Here is a 22514-nt window from a genome sequence, read left to right as displayed (position 1 = left end):
TTCTATTGTTATTATATATATATATATATATATATATATATTGCCACTGTTTTTTAATACTGACACCTAACTTGCACTAAGGTGTGTCTGCTGCTATATATATATTGCCACTGTTACATTGTTTTGAAACTACTTACACTTTATTTTACATTTCACACTTTTATTTAACTTCAATTGACGTCAATTTACACACCTGGAACAGCGTGATGCCGTTATTGTTATGTCTTGACTGTGCAATAAAACAAACAAACTGGCGAAGCTTTATTTATTGTGTCCCACCCCAAATTTGCAGAATAGAAGAATGTGAGAGCAGACAGGTGTCGGTGGTTGAATTTATCTACAATGTTGCAACCTTGTGCAGCAATGGCAGGGGCAGAAACACAAGTCTTACACACATAAACACAAGTCATTTATCATGTCATTTGTTTTAGATAAATAAGGGAAAAACACCAAACAAGGGTTAATGTCCTTTTCCAAAATCAGCCTGAGGGGGTAATATATAATAAATACATAAAGATAAAGTCCATTGTTATAATGGGGTATTTTATTTGTAAATTACCCTTATGAACAGGGCTGCACATAACTGGTGCGCAGGTGCGCATGCGCACCTCCGCCAAAAAAAGAGCACCGTGTCATTTGAAAAAAGGCGCATTTGCGTACCAACATTGAGAGAGAGAGAGGGAGAGAAGAGAGAGAAGGGAGAAGAGAAAAGAGAAAATAGAGAAGAGAGGAGAGCGAAGAGAGAAAAGAGAAGAGAGAGAGAGAGAAATATATTTGCGAGTTGCATATGAACCTATGATATGAACTCAGGGCCGGCCCGTAGCGCTGGCGTAATAGATGTTCGCCTAGGGCGCCAGATCTGGGGAGGGGCTGCGCTGGCAGCTCTGGGAGGGAAATTTTTGACCGTTGGGGCTCATCCTAATTTTCGGCCTTGATGTAACAATATTCACAATTAAGTAAATGTAACACCCTTTTCACCCCGGTTACACGTTTCATTTGCCCTGTACAATGGGCGCTGTAAGTGATGAAAATGGGGGATATTGGCTTATCTGGCGCCCGCAGCTCACAGCCAAAGTGCGAGTGAGCGAGGACGAGAGGGAGGGGGAGGGTGCACCGGTTCCGGCGCTGTTGTTATTAGCATCTGGTGCTAGCTGCTCTAACGGAAGAAGAAGATGTTTCTACAATGATGTAGAGGGAGAGTCCTCTCCAGTCAGACTGAGAGGCTGATAAGTTAACTACAGCTCAGTGAGGTAAAGGACTCGGAGTGTTTAGATAGTTCACTTTAGTCTAAGTTCAAACGGTTTGGTCACAATTTATGTAAACACATATTTCCAAGGCACTCCTTTATAATTATTGGGATAAACAGGTTTGAAATCATTCCAATGTATACTATAGGACAGTAAACTAAAATATCCTTTAAAACTGGAGAGATAAAAAAATATGCATAAATAAATAAATGTTAAGGTAAAATAAGATATGAATGAACAACACAAATAAAATAAGTTACATTCATTTGTTATTTGCTATGGTAGGTTATTGGTTATGTTCACATACTTATTTGATTACATCCACTTGTCTAAGATGATCACAACAGAGACTTTCGACCCAAAACCAGCTGTTGACTTGTGGATGCAAGAAGCTAATCGCAGACTCAACCAGAGAGAAAGTAGTAGGCCTCCATCATCAGCTACCATGTCTGACAGAGAGGAGGGTAGTGATGCTTGTAGGATTACTGGTCGTGCTAATGTTGTCTTGTGTTCACCTCTGCATGTGTGTTCTGTGTTCACCTCTGCATGTGTGTTCAGTGCCGTGTGTCTGGCAAATAAAGTCAAGACCCCCTCAAAAGTTACGGTTTATTTCATTTTAAGGATGAGCACCAAGCAACATCTCCAGGTGCTCCTTTGAGAACCAGGGCAAAAAAGTTATGTGCACCCCTGCTTATGAACTCCATCATGTCTGAGGTCGGAAAGTAAACAAACGCCTCATACAGCGGGTGGGCTTTATACCCCCTCCCCCGTGTAGTTCTTCTTCTCTCGTTTTTTTTTTGTACTCGCCGTGAAGTGGTTTTGCGGCCTGCCAGTAAACCCAGAGAAGAAGAAGTGACGTCAGCGTAATCTTGCCTCAGGGAAAGTACTGCGGTGTGAATGCGATTGGCACTAGCCCCCTGGCGGATTCAGTGCCGTGGTATTACAGTACGGCAAGTCCTGCGGTGTGAAAGCGGCTATTGTATTCACACGTGCTCTTCCTGCAACTGAAAAAGTATTCCATTAAAAAGGGGTCTATCACTGCATAATATATTGATAAAAGCTTATTCTATAATTATTTCTAATTATTCCTATTAGTTTAAACAAATCGTTATATCTAAATGCAAACTCTGATATGTGATCGTTTTGAAAATACACAACCAGAATTTTTTTCCCCATAATTTCACACCTCCTTTACTTCCTCTCAGAAAGCTAGAATTACTGATGTTTCATTTCAATGTTTTTTCAGCCTCTATTCAGGCAGGCACATCATTAAAAAAACAAATTCTTATTTACAATGGCAGCCTGGCAAAGGGCCTCTTTGAGGGAGGAAGTGGTTTGAAAAATAAATGTCAAAGCAAGTTAAAAAGTGGGCAGCAACCGTCCAAATATTTCCAACATACCGACTAATTACATACTATCACAACAAGCATTGCATGTGACAACAAGCATTACATATAATATATATATGTGCGGAAAAATGTTTGTTATTCGTTCCTACTGCATCCTTCAATTTCACTTTCATGTTTTGCTGCAGCTGTAATCCCTGTTGTTTTATTTTTTTATTTTAGACAAATTACCTTTTTTGTAGGCCAAACAAAACAAGGGTCACAATGGATGTTACGACCTACATGTAAAGCTCACCCACGGATTTTTTAAACATTTTTACTAAATACCTTTACTATTGTGCAATTTAAAACCATTTGGAGAATGGGGCCAACAATGATCAGGTCAACAGCACTATCTTTATAATGTAACATGAGTGTCCTATACTCTTTTAATTAATTGATACACCTCTCAAGTACAATTCCAGTTTTAAATCTCAGATGAGTCTCGAAGATGGTCAGTAATGTTGAGATAAAGTTACCCTATTTCTCATTTTGCACCATATAGACTGCATAATTTCCCGAAAATGTGCTTATTTAAAGTGCTGAAGGCATTTTGTGTTTATTTATGCTATTCAACATTTCTAGGGGTATTAAGGGGTGCTGAATCCAAATCTGCTGTATATGAAGCTCAAACATTTCCCAGAATGCCTCAAAATTGAGAAATCTAACATGCCGCCACCGCCAGGCTGAAATCTATGAGTACATTACTTTTTGACTAAACAAGGTACAAACTAGAATTAAATGTGTTTTTATATGTTTTCACACATGGGGAATTTAACATACCGTCCTGATTTTCGATCAAATGTGAATAGTCAGCTTGAAATCATACATGTATAGCGAAAAAGGTGGTCATTAGTGATAAACAAGTTGTCAGACTCAACCAAGGCTTGCTTAGAAAGTGTTTTAATACAATTTTTATTTGGCCACCAAACCATAACGTAAACATGACACGATTAGGCCTACAGTGGAGCAACAGTACCGTCAACAAAGCCCTATAGATGCTTTTATTTGCTCAATAAGAATACAAATCATACTGAAATGGTAAAAACCTCATTGAAGTATCTCATAAAACACCACCATATATCAATGATTACAAAATAATAATAATAATAATAATAATGTAAAAATATATTAAAACAACAAATAAACCCAAATTATAGCTCTCAGGCCATCCAGTGTTAACGCAATGAAGAAGGAGTGGGCCTGTTCACACCGCCTTTTTACATCAAACCCTATGGGAAATTGCCAAAAGGCAGGCACTTTTAAAAAGCAGCGTTTTCTTCAGTGTTCCGCCAGGTGTTGTCATGTTTCCTGCAGTTGCATGCCTCTATACATTCCATGTGACTCTTTATGAATAGAATAGAATAGACAGATTATGGTCAGTACAAGTACAGGTACATTGGAATACACGTTACTTATCCTTACACTTATTGTGTTCCTTTGTTACTTTTTTTCTCAGTTATAGGTTCACAATTATCCGGTTATGGTTTCAACAATCTGTTAACAACAAACAGTCAGCAGTATGCAGTCTGGCAGGCTGATTTTCTCAACCAGTCTATCAAAAAAAAGATATACTTAAAATAGATTTCAGGCTGGTGGTGGCGGCCATGTTGGATTTCTCAATTTTGAGGCATTTTGGGACATTTTTGAGCTTCATATGTAGCAGATTTGGATTCAGCACCCCTTACTATCAGCACCCCTTACTACCCCTAGAAATGTTGTATAGCATAAATAAACACAAAATGCCTTCGGGGTTCTGATTTTGTGAAAATGGACCCTGTCTAATAGCATACTATGAGTCTTTGTTTTCTGTTACTTTCCCCTGTGGCTTTGTGGCTTTGTAGGTATCTTTATTTATTAGTGTCAATGTATTTACATTTGATGTGATAAAACAATCTGTAAAATACATCCTGAAGTAAGGCAGCGTTCCATGAGCGGTTTGATTGCCAAAAGTCACCAGGCCAGGGTTTGGAAATCTTATCACTCTACTGCTATCCATCTATTTCCCAAGCATTTTCTGTGGGTCGTTCAAAGTTATTCTGGGAAACTTAAGAGATCTAAATCAAAAGTGTATGTAGATTAGTTAGGACAGCTCAAAGAACAATCAGAAAGAAACACATTTTGTTATACTTAAGCTTACCTGCCTCTGCCTTTTTGTCAAAACAAAACTTTAAAGAATGTTTTTTTCTCCTCAGAGCTAAGTCAATTATGAGTGAGTTTGGAAAAATACACACTTTGTTCAAAATACTTTCTTGCTTCACATGTTTATCGTCATAAGGGCACTTTGTTCACAGGCTATTGTTAGACACCACCTAAAGACTGAGGAATGTGTTTGATTTTAAAAGCTGCACTTATTTCTCTTTAGGAGAACATAACTAACAAAAGTAAAGCAACCCAATTACTTAAAAGATCATGCTGTGTATAGTCCTGAAGTCAATAACGCAGTCTTGGGAGGCATGTATACATAATATAATGCCTTCATTATACACAGCAGCATATTTGGAGGGGGTGCTAAAATTCATTTGACTTTTGAGAGAAAATGATTCCTTAGGGCTTACACTCTCCTTGTTATGACAACATCAATCTGGTATAATGGCAAAACAAAGCATATAAAAAGAAGGTTGAAGGGAGGATAGAAAAACATTACTTCAGTCTGCGGATAATCCCATCAGATAAATAAAGAGAAAAACAGTGGTTTCCTTTTTAATTGTTTATTAAGATATAAAGCAGGCACATGAATATAAGAAACGTGTGCACTAATAAGTCAGCTCTCAACAAAAAAATCCACAGCAAAATAGTTGATATCACTCAAATCCAAACTCAATTACAGCAAAAGACAAACTGTCGAAATGTTTAGTTCTACAGTAAAATAAAAATAAATCCACCTAACAGATAATCATATCTTTCACTGCTAAAGATCACCGATGTCAAACGAGCAAAACAAATTTCAGCCCGAGAGCAGAACAGCAGGGTTTCAAAGCCTCTGAACAACAATGCACCTCGATGTATGACTGGAAAACTCCTGCTTTTTACCTGAAGTTAAAAAGGAAACAAACTCTCTCCCGTTTCATTTTAAAGCTCCAACTCCTGGCAACTTCATTCTAGTTTTCTATAAAGATTGTGCCCGACATAATACCTTGATTAGTGTTCAAGCTTAAGGACAAGGAAAAAACAAGCAGTTTAAAGTAGAAGAAATCCCCTCCCTTCCTTGCACCTCTAAGCAGTGGAGGGAAACATATTGATCCCTTCATTTGAACACAGCTTAAATCGTGGAGGTGTTTGGTCTCATTGACGGTTAATGAAGCTTGTCGGCTTTGGAAAGAAATGACTGGGTCTTCTCGTTGTTTAGCCCACTGGGTTCTCCCAGTCTCTCAGGAGGCCAGGCCAATAAACAAAGTCTGACCAAGTTATGCAGCAAAACAGAAGATTGGGGGAAAATACTCAGTTGCCTTTGGTTTGCTGCAAGGATACATAAAAACAAAAAACTGAAAATACAATGAATTTGAGATGTTTAAATTATAAAGAAATGACATTTACCAGTACAGGGGTATAAATCACTCAGCACAGAACATATAATGTTTTCTTTAGACTTATTTGAAGCATGTATAGTGGCATAACAATGTACGTATAAAGTTAGAAAAAGGTACACATGGAACAATTGTGACTTTGGTTCATTATGCCTGAACCAAAACACATTTAAAATATTACCAGTTAGCCCAGCACATCCAAATGAACTACAGTTATTCCTCAAGTTAAAAAAAGCTAACAGATTTTGCATAGTACATATTTGCAGTACAGAAGGTATTTTGCCCTAATCAATCATTGTAGTGAAAAACCTTCCTTCCATCAACATGAAATAAAACATGGGAAATATATTTGTTTTAATGCATTAGTCAGTTTGATTTCCCTCTATCTGTATTTTCCAAAGGAGAGACAGTTATTGCTACAGACTAGAGCAAATCCAAACATCTGGAATAGAAACGAGGCAGTGTAGGAATATAATGGCCGCCTATGCAAAAGTGGAACAAATAGGATAAAAACGTTTCTTTTTGATAGAATGACAAGCTCTATCTATATATAAACTCATTGGTCAATATGTGTGTTCTCTTGACTGAAAGGGGAGTCTAGATGCTATCCATGGCCTTGAACTCGCTGAGAGCCTGCACGGGGTTGATGTGCTTCTTCTGAGAGGACCTCTTCACCCGGTTGGTCTGGTCGTCCTGCTTCTCTCTCTTCACCAGGGGCTTCTTCTCGGGGGCTTTCATCTTCCAGGAAATGGCCGGCATATTCAGGGCCTCCATGTTTTTGTTCTTCTGGTACTTAGTAGAGGCAACGTAGGAGGCCTTGACGGTGGACACGACTGTGTTCATCAGATTCTTTGCGGCCTGAATGAGAGACATGGCACTGTCCAACTGTGGAAAGGAACATTTTTGGAATTAATGAAATTGAATGTAAATTGAAAATAAAAAGTTTGTCCTTTTAACCTTTTCCAATTTAATGAGAAACTATGATTAACGGAATAACTAACCAACCAACCACAGAGTTGGTCTGGACTAAGAACAGATGTGAGAGATTTGAGAATATGGGTCACTCTAATTTAATCCCCACAATTGAATAGCCCCAGAGACAGTGGTGACACTTGACTTCAAGAGTTGGAAGCATAGGCTCCTTTCAGCCCTACAGAAAAGAGGATGGAAATGATGATTTCCTGCACACAAAGGTAACCTATCATTAAAGATCCGAGGGGCAAGTAAGTAGTTCATTCATGCTCCAGGGTTCTGTAAACACTGGCCTTGTTCAGTGTTATCTTAAGAGCTCAAAAAGGTTAAGAAACAGTTGGCCAACAATAGTCCAGCACAAGGAAAGCCATTATTTCTGTTATCTGTTTATTTGATATAAAATATAAGCTGCAGATCACAGTGCCGAAAATGAATCATTAGCTAATCACATGCAACAGCCGATGCCACTAAGTCTTAGTATTTTTAATTAATTATGTGGGCATTGCGAGAAACTTCCTTGTCAACAATCGCAATCCTGTTTACCTCATTGCTTCTTACCCAAAATACTCTGTGTGTCCTTCCTTCAGGAACAGACTGCATTTCCTACTTACAGTAAAGTTGAACCCCTTTTTGCGAATCATTTTGAAGCTGAATTGCTGCTACCAGCCCCACTTCCATTTGAACTCTTAAGATATCTTTACAATGAAGATCACATACATACTGTCCATGGTTTAGTTCAGTGATTATTATCAACCTTTTTAGAGCCACGGTTCATTTTTTACAATAAATAAATCCTGCGGAATATCAACAACCCAAAAAGGTACAAAATGACACATTGTAGCCTTCTACAGCAGAATCATATTTAATGACGAGTCTCTCAATTTGGCTACGAGTTCAGCTGGTAAGTAACTAGCTTTGAGAGCTCTCTCTTTGTGGTTTTTCTCGTAACAGCTACCCATTTCTCAGTTTGTTTACGCAGGCAGAAAATGGTCTGTGTTGTTCTTTTGAAGTGACAGGTGTTTTGTTTGGAGTTGACGATTAAGCTTCCTTGGGAACATGGCACTGTTGGATTTGATTTGCAGCAAGTAAATCATATTTTTTGGACTGACTTAGTGAAATTGGAACATGTCCCACGGCGATGTCTTACTGGTTGAAATTCAGTAGTTTAAAAGGTGTTGAACTTACCCCGGAGACGACCAGCTCTCCTCCCAGGTTCTGCACCTCGGCCTTGACCTTGCTGCAGATGTTGAGCTGGTGGCAGTACAGGGCGATGCGCTGCAGGTAGGCCAGCAGGTCCTGCTTACAGGTGGAGTCGGGGCACTGCGAGGGAGAGAGAACAGGCGTCAACACGTGTGCACATCACTTAGTATGTGAGCATACACAGGTTTGTGGTTCCAATGCTACCTGCTTTTGCTGGTTGTACAATGAATCCATTTTTGGAACTCGCTGCTACTACTCAATGTGAATATTTATGTGATTGTACAGACGCCATGATCTCACACTTTATCAAGATGAGTTAGTAGCAGTGTGACAGGTAATGTAGACGCCCACATTAGGGGCCAAAATGACAAACGCACGCCCACAACTTGGTAGATTGATAACTCATCTGCACAGGGTTAAGCACGATCAAGTCACACAGCATGCCAATTCTATTAGGAGGCAAACACGGCTGTCAATCAATTACCTTTGGGTAACAGTTTTAATCTGGTGTGAAGTTTTTTTAGAAACAAAAATACATGATCTGAAGTGTTACCAGCACCCTGGTTCGCAGATGAGTAATGTTTTCAAAATGTAACAAAGTCATCATCCCACCTCCTGTCACTAATGTGGGTTCTTGCCTTCAACCCGACAACAAGGTGTGAATTAAACGCGCAGCACTGGAGAAGCACTCTAACCGGCTTCAATAAATACAATTAGTACTCGGAGGAAACATGCAACGGATCAGAGCTTAAATTGTGAAAGGACAGAGACTATGTACTCAAAACCTAGTCCAAAAAGTCTCTTATTCCCAACCATGCATTGTAATATTGCCAAAAGTCAGCTGGGATCAAAACAAAACACATTGGAGCCATAAAAAATCCATCAACGTCAAGAAATCCCAATAAATGATTATAAAACCCACTCGAAAGTGGCAGCATGCAAAGAGCTCCACAAATGTATTTCCTTTAGCATTGGCAATCCTTTTGAATTATTTCATCTCATCATAATTAGGACTCGAGCCCTGCCTTTAAATACCATTTCCAATCTCTTTCGTTTGCTAAACAAGCCCCCTGCCAGCATGTTGATTAGGACACATTGATGGGTTTCTGATGCTTTGCATCCGATTGTAGATCTCAGAGACACGACACTAAGGATATATCAGCGATGATCATTACATTAGACGGACTTCGTTACAGATAATCAGAGGCTGGCAGCTTCTCACACTCACTAAACTAACTCTACCTGTGAAAAGCACTTGGGTGACCATGTCTGTGAGCAAGCCAAGAGAAAATATTGGCTCCAAAGTCCAGTATTTGCAGGTGCTTGGCAGTCTGAAGGAGGAGTCCTTTGGCAGAGCTTAATTCTGAGTGCAGGGAAAAAGGTGAAAGGGAGGTAATAGCAGCCAATCTTTTAATTGATGGAATCTCTGCAGAGAGGAAAATGTTGAGGTCAGTGCTGACGAACACAAGTGTTTGCATGAGTCTAGACAAACTCAAGAGGCTTTTTGTCTGGATATAACGGAGCGTATGACAGAGTTGACATCTCTCAATAATGACCGCTATTATCGTGCACTAAATCCACACAGGGCGAGGAAACCCCAGATGTTGTTTCTCTATGCAAACGGAGGAAACCGAAATAACTTTGCTATCAACATTTTACCACACTTCAAAGAGTCTAGGACTTATGATGCTTCTAATCCTGCTGAGCGCGTCTGTATCCCTGGTGGGTGTGTAGAGCGCTCTGCTGAATACAGTGCACACACTCCCAGAAACAGCCATGCATGCATCTACACACTCTCCCCAGCCAGCAACTGTGCCCCTTTGTACACATCATACCTCAGAGCGGCGGGGTGCTTTAGTAGGAGGACGAGAAAGTGAAGCACAAATAAATCAATATTCTTTCAACGTATTCAAGCACATATTTAAGGTCACAAACAAATCCTACTTAAACCATTAAAAATGATGTATTTCCTTATGGAGAGCTCTAAAGATGTCCTCCGACAGTGTTCATAAAATGGACCTTAAGTCTTCTCTGTCACTACCGTCCACTGCTGATTAATAGAGGGATGGGCTGAGGAGAGAGGAGGGAAATGTAAGAGTTGACATTCTATTAAAGAAGGTATGCAAGAGGAGATGAGGGGAAAGAGAGCTAGAGGGGATCATCATCATACATGGCTGACAGACTAGAGGGAGTGGGAGGAAGTGTTTTCTTTTTTTTAAAGAGAGAGAGGAAAGAACCAGAGAAAAATAGGTAGTTGGAGAAAAAGACGAGGATGAAGAATGAGCCAGAGGGGAAACAGCTTGGAGGAGTAAATAAGGGGGCTAAATCCAACTAGGGAAGCGGGACGTAGACAGGAGGATTGAACTGTGGGAGGGGTATAAGCAAGTGAGAGAGAGCGGGAGCAGTAGCACAGACCTGGGATGAGGCTGAATGCAGCAGCCATGCTAATGAGGGCTCGGGGAAGAATTCAGACGGCTGAGCGCAGGGCACTGTGAAAGCATCACTTGTGCTCGTACTCAGCTCAGCTGCTGGCTTCACTCAGCACTCAGGAAACTCTGCAAAGGCTGCTCTGAGTGTGACATGTGAATACAGAAGTTGCACAGAGAAGAGACAAGAACACCTTGGATTGTTTTGGGTAATGCAAATAGAAGCACTGCGTGTGATTAAGCCGCGCGCTGTTCACAAGCTGATACCTGCGCTGTGCTACAAACCAGTAGGTGACTCAAACCGCACAAAGAAAACCTTTTTATTCCTCTGCTTTCATACTCAACGGTATGAATAATTAATAGTGCAAATAATAAATGGGGCATATAATGTGGGTGTATTTGTTCAACTTATATGTTAATGCATCTGCCGGTTGTGCTAACACCATAACCGTGCAGTCATGTTGAAAATCTATCCCCACTATTCAAACAATTTGTTTCCGTTTCACAAAACAGAATTTGTTCTGGTGTGAAAAAGAGAAGGATCATCGCTCGTGTTCCCGGTGAGCGATGCTCTCTTCTAATAGTGACTTCCACCATTAGAGCCCATCATTGTAATTGTGTTCCTCCCATCGTCTCTGGCTGCTGCTGTAAATGTTCCTGAGGCCTGATGATATAGCCCCTGTGCTTCTCCCTACATGCTGTGTGGCCACTTATGGCCTGGGACAGCTAACCTTGCTTGGTCAGCTACTATTGAGAGATGGCAGAACAGGGAGAGAGGCACTGGAGACTTCCACACAAGACTCAGAATATCTTTTAAACTAATAGAGAAGGTGAGTCACCTTCTTTCAAAAGCAGACCGCAGTAAAAGGTAGAAATGTCAAAGTTTCTTGTTGTGCTCGCCTTTTCACTGCTGACTTTAAGTGCCTTTTCAAAAAAATACATGTAAAAACATCAAAGTTGAGTCAAAGGGTAGCTCATTATTATTCTTCTTATTTGCTAATTGATTGTCTTCAGCTCTATATTCATGATGGTTTTACTTCTAGCTGTGTGTGGGTAGCTCTTGTTCTATTTAGCATTTATTGGCATTTAGGCTATTGCTTAAGAGCATTGTTTTTCTCACTTCAGACTAAGTACCACTTACTTAATATAAGAAAACTCCCCAAATGAACAAAAGAATAAATCTGCTGCCAAGAGTAACCAAATTACAAATAACAGTCAATTGAAATGACAAATAGTCAATAGGTGCGTTCACACCACAGTACTTTTCCCACTTTAGCTCCGATATAGTTCCGAAATGTCGCGTTCACACCGAAAAGAGCCAGAACTAAAATGAGTTCTTCAGAACCATTTTTACCCCCTTTTCCGTCCCTGCTAGAGAGCAGGGACTTTCGTGGGAGAAACATTTTCCTATGTCTGATTGGCTGGCCATTTTATTAACCTCGCATTAGCCCAGCGCACAAACGCAGAGAGACTAACTTATGGCAACACAAAAGAAAACATGGGAGCGGTGGAGATGAGGAGGTGTCGGCGTTCTGGCGATTTACTCGGAAGGCTTCAGTAGAAGCTGCTGGGAGTCCCAGCAGCTTCTACTGAAGCCAGTCCCTAACTCCGGGGACTTCCGGGCGGGGACTTTGGGTGGCAGTATACGCCGTGAAGTTGTTTGTGGCCTGCCAGTAAACCCAAAGCAGAAGAAGAAGAAGTGATGTCAACGGCTTAATTTGCCTAATCCTCCCCCAAGGACTTATTCCGGTGTGAACACGATCTGTACTTAGTTCATGAGAACTAAAGAGTTCTCATGAACTAAGTTCTGATGAACCTTTGTGGGAAAAGTACTGTGGTGTGAAAGCGCCTAAGAATTTTAAAAAAAAGATTTCTAAAATAACAGGTTTATCAAATGAATAATTCTGCTGCGACTCATTTATTCGCCTTCAAAAGCAACATTTTCACTGTGGTCAATATGAATGGTTGAACAAACTAACAACCAATTGATATGATAATATATGAATTTAAAATAAAAGTTGGTTTTGATATTGAAAACAACATGTATGCTACTCTCTACTGGGCTTGAAGGTATTTTGAGAAACACTGTATTTGGACTTTAAAGTAAGTCATTGTATTTCATCAGATCTACTCACAGACCACTAGGGTTACTTTCCAAACATCTGCTCTAGAGAAGCACTGACTGAACCAAAAACACATTTTTCACTTAACAGACCGTCCAACAAAATAAAAGGAAATGAGGCAATAACAATAACAGAGCAGGATGTTGAACAAAAGGGTTTCACTGTGCTACGTGCTGGGTAATGTGCATGATATAAATGATGATCAGGAAGGTCAGGTCCCATCATTGGAAATGCCATGCAGTTCCGCTGAATTCTATTAAACAGAGGCAGAGCCACTGTGCTGCTGCTTCCGCCCGGACTGACCTTTCAGGACGATCACCCAGAGGAAATGCCCATTTCCAATATTTACTGACAAGGCAGCATCCTAATGTGCCGCTGCCTGCGACCTGTTGGCTGGTGCTCCAGGGCGGTGAAAACAGAGGCCTTTTCTAATAACTTTGGTTTTTCAGTCCCACCCCGTCATGAGAGAATTGATACACCCACTGAGGGTGACCCAGTGAGGTGATTTTGAGGGTTTTTGCTTAGTGTTTACATTCATTGCCTGTTGCTTTATGCTCTAGACCTTGGCCTGGTTATTGGATAGCTAGAGGCTTAAATATATGGTTTTATTTTCACAAGTTCACCAATAACTATGCCTTCACCGTATAAATCCCCCCCATATAATAACTTAGTGACAGCCTAATTTTGTTTCCTGCCAAAGTTAAAAGAAAACCTCAAACAAATACAAAAACCTTCATTCAGGTCAGCTTCACTGTGTTGTGTTGCTTGATTGTTTTATAGCTAGAAGGGAAACCAAAACCTTAGACCAGCCGGCACGATGATGCTTTACTGCTCTGACATACTAAACATCTACCGGGGGATAGGGTCAAACAGACATGTGTCTGCATGTGTGTACGGCACAGGGTTGTGGATAATCTACAGTGCCTGAGAGAAGAGCTTTAGATTAAGCCACAGGGAACCTTTATCTGTCATTACACCTCTAAACTGCCACAGGGGTTGCAGGGACGCAGAGATATACGTATATATGTTACAGTGTGGCGAGTGCCAACGGTCAAAATAGTGTGACTGAGATATAAGGAAAACAAAGCACTGGAAAGACCATTCTGTTACTTTAGGCAGAAACTGAATAAGAGGATGGGCAATGCAGGGATAGGAAACTATTCCAACCTTTAATCCCGCAACGCTTCAAAATGAACACACTATAAAATAAGAACATTTTTCCAACAGAATATAAAATGTGAAAACTGTTTTACCGCTGGATCAAAACTTGAACTTCCTTTCAGAACTCTGAAGAATGTGTGTGTTGAGTGTGCTGGGTTTTTTGTGCACAGCCTAATTAATGGGCATTACAGTTAATGTGCTGTACATTAGATTTAGTCTGTCTGGTACTGATTATGTTACCGTTGATGGCTAAATATAAATCTGCCATGGTTTACCAATATCAATTAGATCCATTTCAACAGAATGATGATGGCCAGACCTCCTCTCTCCGCACTGCATCTGCTAAAAAGATGCTGTATATTTCCGTGGGGCCAATTCAATCACAGTGGCACTTGGGAATGTTAATGTGACAGTGAAGCAGACAGAGTCTGGGTATGACGGGAGAAAATCAAGCTGGGGGCACGCCCAAAAGACCGACTTTGGAGATAACCAGAGGGACCAATTAAATGTCCCTCATCATGTTTTAATGGTTAGACTGCACCTGTCAGTCAGGCGTTTCACTGTTGTACTTGTAAGCAAAACTTATAACTTAACACGGCTGCTACCGTAGGATAAGTGCTAACAGGCATGCTAAAACATTTATACATTCATTCAGACTTTTATTTGGCCTGACCCTTGACTGCTTTTTGGCTAACTTGATTCCCGACTGCTTCACAGCATCAGAAATGCTACTGCAGGTTGATTTAAACTAAGGCAGCACAAAACAATGAATTCAACAGTCATATGCTATTTCACAACCACACTGATACGAACTCTATGTTGGACCTTCAGGATTGACATATTATATCATTAAAATACTGAATTATCGTTGGTAAATGCCTTTCTAATTGATCAATCAGGAGTTGATACATTTTCTCAAACAGCACACAAGGTGGGCTTCCCTCGGTTTGGCTGAACTACAGTTGGCTGACCCTTGAACTGCTGAGCTGAGAATTTGTAGGCTATCGGGTTAATTTTGCTCCTCCACTGCAGTAGGTAATTTACAGCCCTGTCTGCCGTAGAGCGTCTAGGGCCAGAGCCGGGATTAGACTGAGCAGCAACAGAGCCACTGATTGAATGCAAATTGGAAAAGTACACTATGTATGTCAGTATACATCATGAGAAGAAAGCTTGCACAACAAACACACACACACACAGCAAGCACATGCCCATTCTCTAAATATGCAAGCCTTATTTTATGTGCATGTGTTTGTATGTGTGCATGCAAGTGTTTATGTGGTGAGCAGGCAAGCAGCAGAAATGTATGGGCTAACATAGTGGCTAACACATTTGCATTATAAATCTCAATTACATAGCATTATTTGCTTACCAGCCTGCTCAGATGGAATTCTCATAAGGTGCCCTGCAGAGGAGGGTCATAAATTCTTAATAAACTGCAGTGCAGACCTTTGAACGGCACTGACCTAAATCCTGCAGCTCATCTCTGCACTACACTCATTTCTTTAAACTTTAATAAGGCTCTATTACACATATTTAACTGTTTTTCAGAAACCCCAAACCAGACCCTGTCCACCTAAACATTCCAGTTGAACACAATCTGCCTGTAAGAAAGCACGTCATGACAGTCTTGTACAGGCTGTGCCATCAGTCTGGGACCATCTGCCGATGTGTTTTATATGAGGACTAAACCCTCATAGGCCCTCCAGGCAGAGGCACAGAGCACAAGCGATTAATATGCCTAGGTTAATGAGCAGACCCAGCATTGCCTTTGCTGATCTGACTGTCAGTGTGTGTGCAGCTTGGTGCTGATTCCCTTAACGCCTGCTGCTGGAGTAGACCATTCCAACATGCAATGCCTTTGCTGTAAGAGGGCCTGTGGCATATCCTGCTTTGTTAGAGATATAGCCCTTAATATAAACTGCCTGGCTAAATAAATAACAATTTTTTGCCACCTGGCAATTAAACTGCTAATTAAAAGGCGAAGCACTCTTAATGGATGCATTTCTCAGGAGGGATGTTCTGTTCTCAACACAAACACACTTCCCCCTTCTTTCTACCTCTCCTATCGCCCCGCTCAATGTCCATCCCTGGGAGCCGTGGCTGATGTGTTCCAGGTGAGTGTCGCCTGCTCTGCTAGAGGCTAAGAGGGACAGCTGGATGGGTTCAGAGGCTGGAGGGGTCCTCTCTCCTGGCAAATACTTCTGTTCCAACAGCCAAAGCTCTTTATTTATTCATACTTTGAGTGCTTCAAAAACCCCAAATCACACACACACACACACACACACACACACACACACACACACTTTCTTTAGGGCAGGGGTGGGGAACCTCCGGTCCCTGGGCCGTATACGGCCCGCGAGACCATTTGGTGTGGCCCTCGAGGTAATTTATAAACATACGCAAAAAAGAAAAAAATTAAAGCAATCTAGACCGCAAAATAATTAAACAAGTGAGTGCCTGTTTTTCCTGGCCAAGGTCAGGGTCCTTGAACACACGTTGTGTCATCACGTGGTATATGTCTCGTCTGACAGGGGTGTAGTTCTGACGGAGAGCACCAGAACGCCGCTCCGCTCCGACACTTCCAAAAATTGCAGTACCCATAAGGAGCCGTACACATGCCGCAGTTTCTGCGTGTCTGTGTCTTTAGTTGAAAGCCCAGTGGCGATCTGTCATACTGATCATACAGTCAATAACTTTGTTGTTATTAGCATCTGGTTAGCTAGCTATGCTAACGAATATAAGAAGCTTTTTCTACAACCAGTGAGGTAAAGGCACTTCTTTATATGATCATTATAGTTATAAAAAAACAAGAGAATAAAGTAAACAGGTATAAAATACTATATGACAGTAAAAAAAAGTTGTTATTAATAAAGAAGAATACAGTTTGAAAGGAGAGTGATTTGTAAAATATCCATAAAGAAAAAGAAAATCTGCTTCCAGTTCTGTTTCATCTGGGTGTTGAGAGATGTTTCCATAGATCTCCTAATGTTGCTCTCAAAGTGCACCAGATTGATGCTTTTAACTTCAACATTTAAAAACAAATCTTCCCGGGGGAGCATGCCCCCCGGTCCACCAAGAGGAGGTTAGGTCCCCCCAACTTAAATCATGTCCACATAGGAGTCTAAATACATTTGCACACATCTTGTGTCCATATCTTTCTGTTTTGGTGGTCATGCCACAACCGTGCACGTGCATGCATGCGCGAGTCATGGTAAGATATCTGGATTCAGAGGTTGCTTTTTCTTTGCACAGCCTGAAAGAAAGGCCTAATGAGTGGGCTGTGATTTTAGTATTTTTAAGCAGAGGTCAATCATTTGTACGGCCCTCGGAGGATGTTGAAAACATTGAAATGGCCCTTGAGAGGAAAAAGGTTCCCCACCCCTGCTTTAGGGGATAACACTGTTTTCATTAAAGTGAATAATTATCTTGAAAAGCAGCAGTGAGGCATACAAAAACTCACTTTCCAGAACGGCTTATTCCCTGTTCAGATTATTCGGATGCAATTAGGTCACAACAGATAAGAGTTTTACTTTGTGATCGACGCACTCCTGCAATATTAAAGATCCGAGGTCACCATAAATAAAAGGTCAAACGTGCAGGGCTCATTATGTGAGACTATGAGAGATATAAATGCAGATCTTTCCATGACGTGTTGGCATAATTGAATTCCATTGTCATGTCTCAAAAAGACAAAGGTTCTTGATACATCTCAAAGGTTCGTTTTAATGTGATAAGTTATGGAATAAATGTTTTATAACCATGGAATGTTTTTTTTTAGTTGCAAATGTCAGAATGTATTTCACAAGTGCCGCAGCAGCCTCCACACACCTCTGCTCGTCACACAAACAGCCGGTGGAAAAAAAAAAGCTATGATGTAAAACTACATCATCTACGAATGGACTGTTTGGAGACACATTTAATTACGCTGCTAAATAGGTTCAAACAGATAATGGCTAATGACCCAAGCATATCATTACAAATCCATGTGTTGTAGTCAGCCCTGAAACACTAGACTTGCTCCGACTTGACAAAGACTTTTCATGCTATTTCAACGTTTTGCCAACATATCAGTAGATATGTCAACACAACCAGAGCAAAAGAGTGCGACAAGGCCACCAATGTTATCAAAACTGGAATCCTACAGCAAACATCTAAAGCCAGTGTGTGCTTTTCTGAGCGACTGTGTGTTCTCGGATAAAAATGGAAGAAACCCACAGCTGCTACATCTAAACCACAGAAGAAACCAATGTCTTTACGAGAGAAGACCTCAATCTGACAACCATGTCTTGTTGCAAACATCACAACTTAACTCTTCCATGATTTAACACTAAAATGTATACATATTGCAGACACGGAGACCATCATTCTCTGCCTAAGAGATGACAAATGAATAAGTTGGGGGGATAAATCATGTACAGGGACTCCCTGAGGAGAGGTACAGTGCAAGTATTTAAGTGAAATATGAGGCCATGGATAATTGAATGTGTGTTTCCCAATGTCAAGGACCCTAATCACTAGGGTAAGGGATAGATGTGGAGAGATGATGGAATCGGGAATTGGGGAGTGGGAGATGGTAGAATTAGAGAGAGAGGGGGGGGGAGTGTTTGATCCTGAAAGAAATTGGCAAAGACTTGTGGGGGGGGGGGTTCTCATGAATAACACATATCATGACAGTTGTTAACATCTGAAGGGCCCTGCTGTGTGGGACTTTACTTGAATTTGCTCCTAAACGAGCAAATGAGAAAAAATGTGATATAAAACTGAACTTTGAGCACTGAGGATGTTTTTTATATGTTTGTATACAACTCTTTAAGTAATGAGCACAGGACAAAAGTTTCCTCCTACTCTGAGTCTTTAAATGTGACTTCCACGCAGCACTGTTAAGGACAACATTTAAAACCCAAAAGGAAGCCGTGTCAAGATGCAATCAGTATGAAAGCTTTGCTTTTTTAAACCCTGCGCGAGCACAACAGCACGCAACAATGTCAGTTCCTTCAGCAACACGGGAGCGGAGAACGAGTTGTGCATTTGTGTAATGAAAAACTTTACTCAACTCTACACATGCTGTCAACTTGCGTACAGTAGTCGGAACATGTATGACTTAGTAGATAATGAATGTACCTTTGGGGTTAAATAGTGACTATCAGAATGATGAAACGCAGGATTAGGGATATAAACAATGTATCGTCCAACACAGCAATTACACATCTGTCTGATTCTTTGAGCACATTCATGGCCAATTCATACCAGTGAAATATATTTAATATGATGATGGGAAATATTTCAAGAAGAAAATCACTTAATGTGTAGCTCCAAATTGAACATCTTTCATGACTTTTTAATTTTGCAATGGTCATGCCATTAGCGTTATGTCATCCACAAAAATGAGTACTTTTCTTTCATTTGTGCCATGTGTTGCCGCACTTGTTGCTAATTTATCGTGGCCCGGCAGTGTCAACGTAGCGCAATTCCAATTATATATTGGAGTCCCTAGCACAAAGGTGTAGTGTGCATGAAACCCTTTGAGACGGAGGTTCATTAGCGACTTACATTGTCAGCGATGGTGCGGCCCAGCTTGTCCATTCGTGATCCTGCCTCGGCAATTTTCTTGGCAGCACTGATGACATCAGACGTATTCTTCAGTGGACCTTTCCCCCTGGGGAGAAAACAAGTGGAAAGATCAGTCAATGTTTCTGATCTCATCCAATATGAAGGAGCACCATCTCAGTTATGAAGCGGCTGTTTGTTTTGGAAGGATTTTATTTCATTTTATTTTTTCAGTCAGAGGCAAGGATGGATAGAGAAGCGTGATTTATAGGAATAGTTCAGGGAATCATCACAGAAATACATGTGTACGCTGACACAAACACACACACACACACCCCACACACAATTACATTTAGAGGGGCAGTCTTCACTCTCAGGGCCGTCCTTAAAGACTGGGCCCATGTTGCTGTACGACACTCTTTTGTAGCACAATAACCCCGCTATCAAAATCAGGTGTTATACACATTTTATCCCACATGTTTTCAGCATACGATTGATATAATACATTAGTGAAATGTCTAAGAAACATGCAGCATATTTTTTTCTATTAATATTTTCATAATTTGTGAAGAAACCCTGTAAGCACTACAACAAGATGGCCTCGTAGGCAATCATGTTGTAGTGCTTACCAGTGCCATATGTTTTCTATCACAGTGGAAATGAGCAGTTCAATCTACCCAGAACCTTCTATTAAAGCAGTTTCAAGAGGTTTAATTAAAGGATAAGACGTAAACCCGACTGGTTTCAGTGCGTTCTGTCATGATGTCTACCAGGAGAACAGTTGGTTTCCCTTTAAACCGTTACACACAGCAGCTCATCATTTGTATGGTTATTTTCGCCCAAGAACAGACAAAAGACAGAGCCAAAGAATAAAAGGAGATAATTGAAAGTAGACGGATGAGATTACAATTCCATTTAAAGGCTTGTCATTGTGGTAATGTTAAACATCCATCGTTGACCATTTTGGAGCCAAGCTAAGCCCGTCCCAACACAGGTCAGTCTAGCCCTGACCTGACCCACTGTTAAGCTTGTCAGCCATTTCCGAGGGTTTTTCTCTCCCCACAAGGGACTCTGGGACACAGTTGGCAAGAGGTACAAATTGGATTCAAAGCTGCTCTCTCCAGGCTAAAAAATTAGCAATCCAACCCAGAACAGATGGAATTTTGTGTACTGTTCTCTCACTCTCTCCCTCTCCCCGCCAACCCTTCCCCTCTCTTGCACTGCCTCTGCTGCTCTGCTGTAAAGCTAGTCAGGGTCCAAGTGGAAGAGGCCACGCTTCAGAGCACAAGCTGGAAGCTCTCCGGGGACCAGTCAACCCCTAGAGACAGAGCTAGAGGCATTGTGATGCGTTTCTGGGAAAAAGACTCAGCATGAGTATGTTTAATAGAGTGTTGCTAGTATAGTGTTTACACACGGCATCTATTGCACGTCTGTCCGTCCTGGGAGAGGGATCCCTCCTCTCTTGCTCTCCCTGAGGTTTCTCCCATGTTCCCTTTAAACTGTGGGTTTTCTCTGGAAGTTTTTCCTTGTACGATGTGAGGCTCTAAGGACAGAGGGTGTCGTATTGTCATACTGATATTCTGTACAAACTGTGAAGTCCACTGAGACAAATGTAACATTTGTGATATTGGGCTATATAAATAAACATTGATTGATTGATGTATTGATAGTGTTGTAGTTTGACACGATATAAACACTTCACATTACAAAAACCCAGCAACCACTGATTTCTCCCTAACCACTTGTTCCCTTCCTAAAAATATCCTTTGCTTTAGCCCAGAGATATTAAGTGCCAGCTGCTCATTTTCTTCACCTTCTCCAGCTGTGTAGGTCGCCATGTAACGATAGGGAAAAGCACAAAGAGTCGACAGATAAAGACAAAAAGAGTCCTGACAGGAAGAAACCCTTGAGGCATTTTTGTAGTGGATTTGCACACGGAGTAGAAACCGGGGGGACTTCGGGTCTGTTGACAGCTGCAGGCCTCCAAATGGGTGTAAGCCACATAGGGACGAGCACTTTGCAGCACAGAATGCTCGAAGACAGGTGGCTACCAAATATGTTGCATGTTTCCAAGCCACACATGCCTTATTCATGAGTGCCACCACACAGCCATAAGCGATGCAGGAGTCGACGATTTGTCAGGAGAGAGGTCCAGAACAATTACGGCACACAGCATTAACCTTGGCAGGGCTTTGTGCCAGCTCAAGGTAAGGGAGCAATCATTTTTGGGCAGTGGCTGAATTAGCCAGTGACTGACCTTCTATGTGCTAGAGAGTCAAGGCATATTGTGAAGATGTATATCCATCCTGACAGATATTCGTGCGTGTTCTGTCAGACAATAAAACTTGGATATATACTAGGGGTGTAACGGTACACGTACCGAAATTATTCGGTACTGTACACGTGTGTACCGAAGTGTACCGAACGAATATAACAAACGTAAAAAATTGAGAACGTGAACAACTTTTTGGAAGTAATCTCAGGTGCTGTGTCACATTGGGTTCAACGCGTCATAGAGCGAGCAAGTCATTTCATTGGACGAGAGGCATACTATGAGAGCTGGTCACAGGGATGCGTTGAAATTTAGTCAGTAATTTGAGGAACTGTCGAAATGGCGAACGCAGATAAAGTTGAGCTCGAAAATCCTCCAGCATCATTGAAGTTTGAGGATTATTTTTTCTTTTAATGTTTCTTTTATTATCTTTTACTGTTTTTAAATGCCTTTGGCTGAATGTCTTTCATTTTTGTAAAGCACCTTGAATTGCCTTGTGTTGAAAGGTGCTATATAAATAAACTTGCCTTGCCTTGAAGTCTCCGGTTTGGGAACATTTTGGTTTCACAGTTACGTACAAGGATGACGGACAAAGACAGGTGGACCGAACCAAAGCTGTTTGTCGGCATTGTTCAACTACAATTGGTTACGCGG

General features: G+C 41.1%; 1 protein-coding gene across 2 annotated transcripts in view; it reads right to left on the bottom strand.

Annotated features, from left to right (window-relative positions):
* Positions 1–5327: 5327 nt before the first annotated feature.
* ctnna1 (catenin (cadherin-associated protein), alpha 1) overlaps positions 5328–22514 on the bottom strand; it is an 86988-nt gene continuing 69801 nt past the window's right edge. Inside the window, exons 16-18 of one of the 2 annotated variants that reach the window (XM_034232574.1) lie at positions 19592–19697; positions 8317–8451; positions 5328–7044 (exon numbers count right to left, since the gene is read on the bottom strand). In XM_034232574.1, the coding sequence (XP_034088465.1) occupies positions 6757–7044; positions 8317–8451; positions 19592–19697 (529 nt within the window). In that variant the 3' untranslated portion in view covers positions 5328–6756. The remainder of the gene's footprint in view (positions 7045–8316; positions 8452–19591; positions 19698–22514) is intronic. The other variant, XM_034232573.1, reaches the window with a different exon arrangement.

The sequence above is a fragment of the Gymnodraco acuticeps genome, unplaced genomic scaffold (assembly GCF_902827175.1).
Source record: "Gymnodraco acuticeps unplaced genomic scaffold, fGymAcu1.1, whole genome shotgun sequence".
In the NCBI taxonomy this organism is placed as follows: Eukaryota; Metazoa; Chordata; class Actinopteri; order Perciformes; family Bathydraconidae; genus Gymnodraco; species Gymnodraco acuticeps.
Note: the sequence above shows the minus strand (reverse complement) of the source record. Positions and strands in the feature narration are given on the sequence as shown.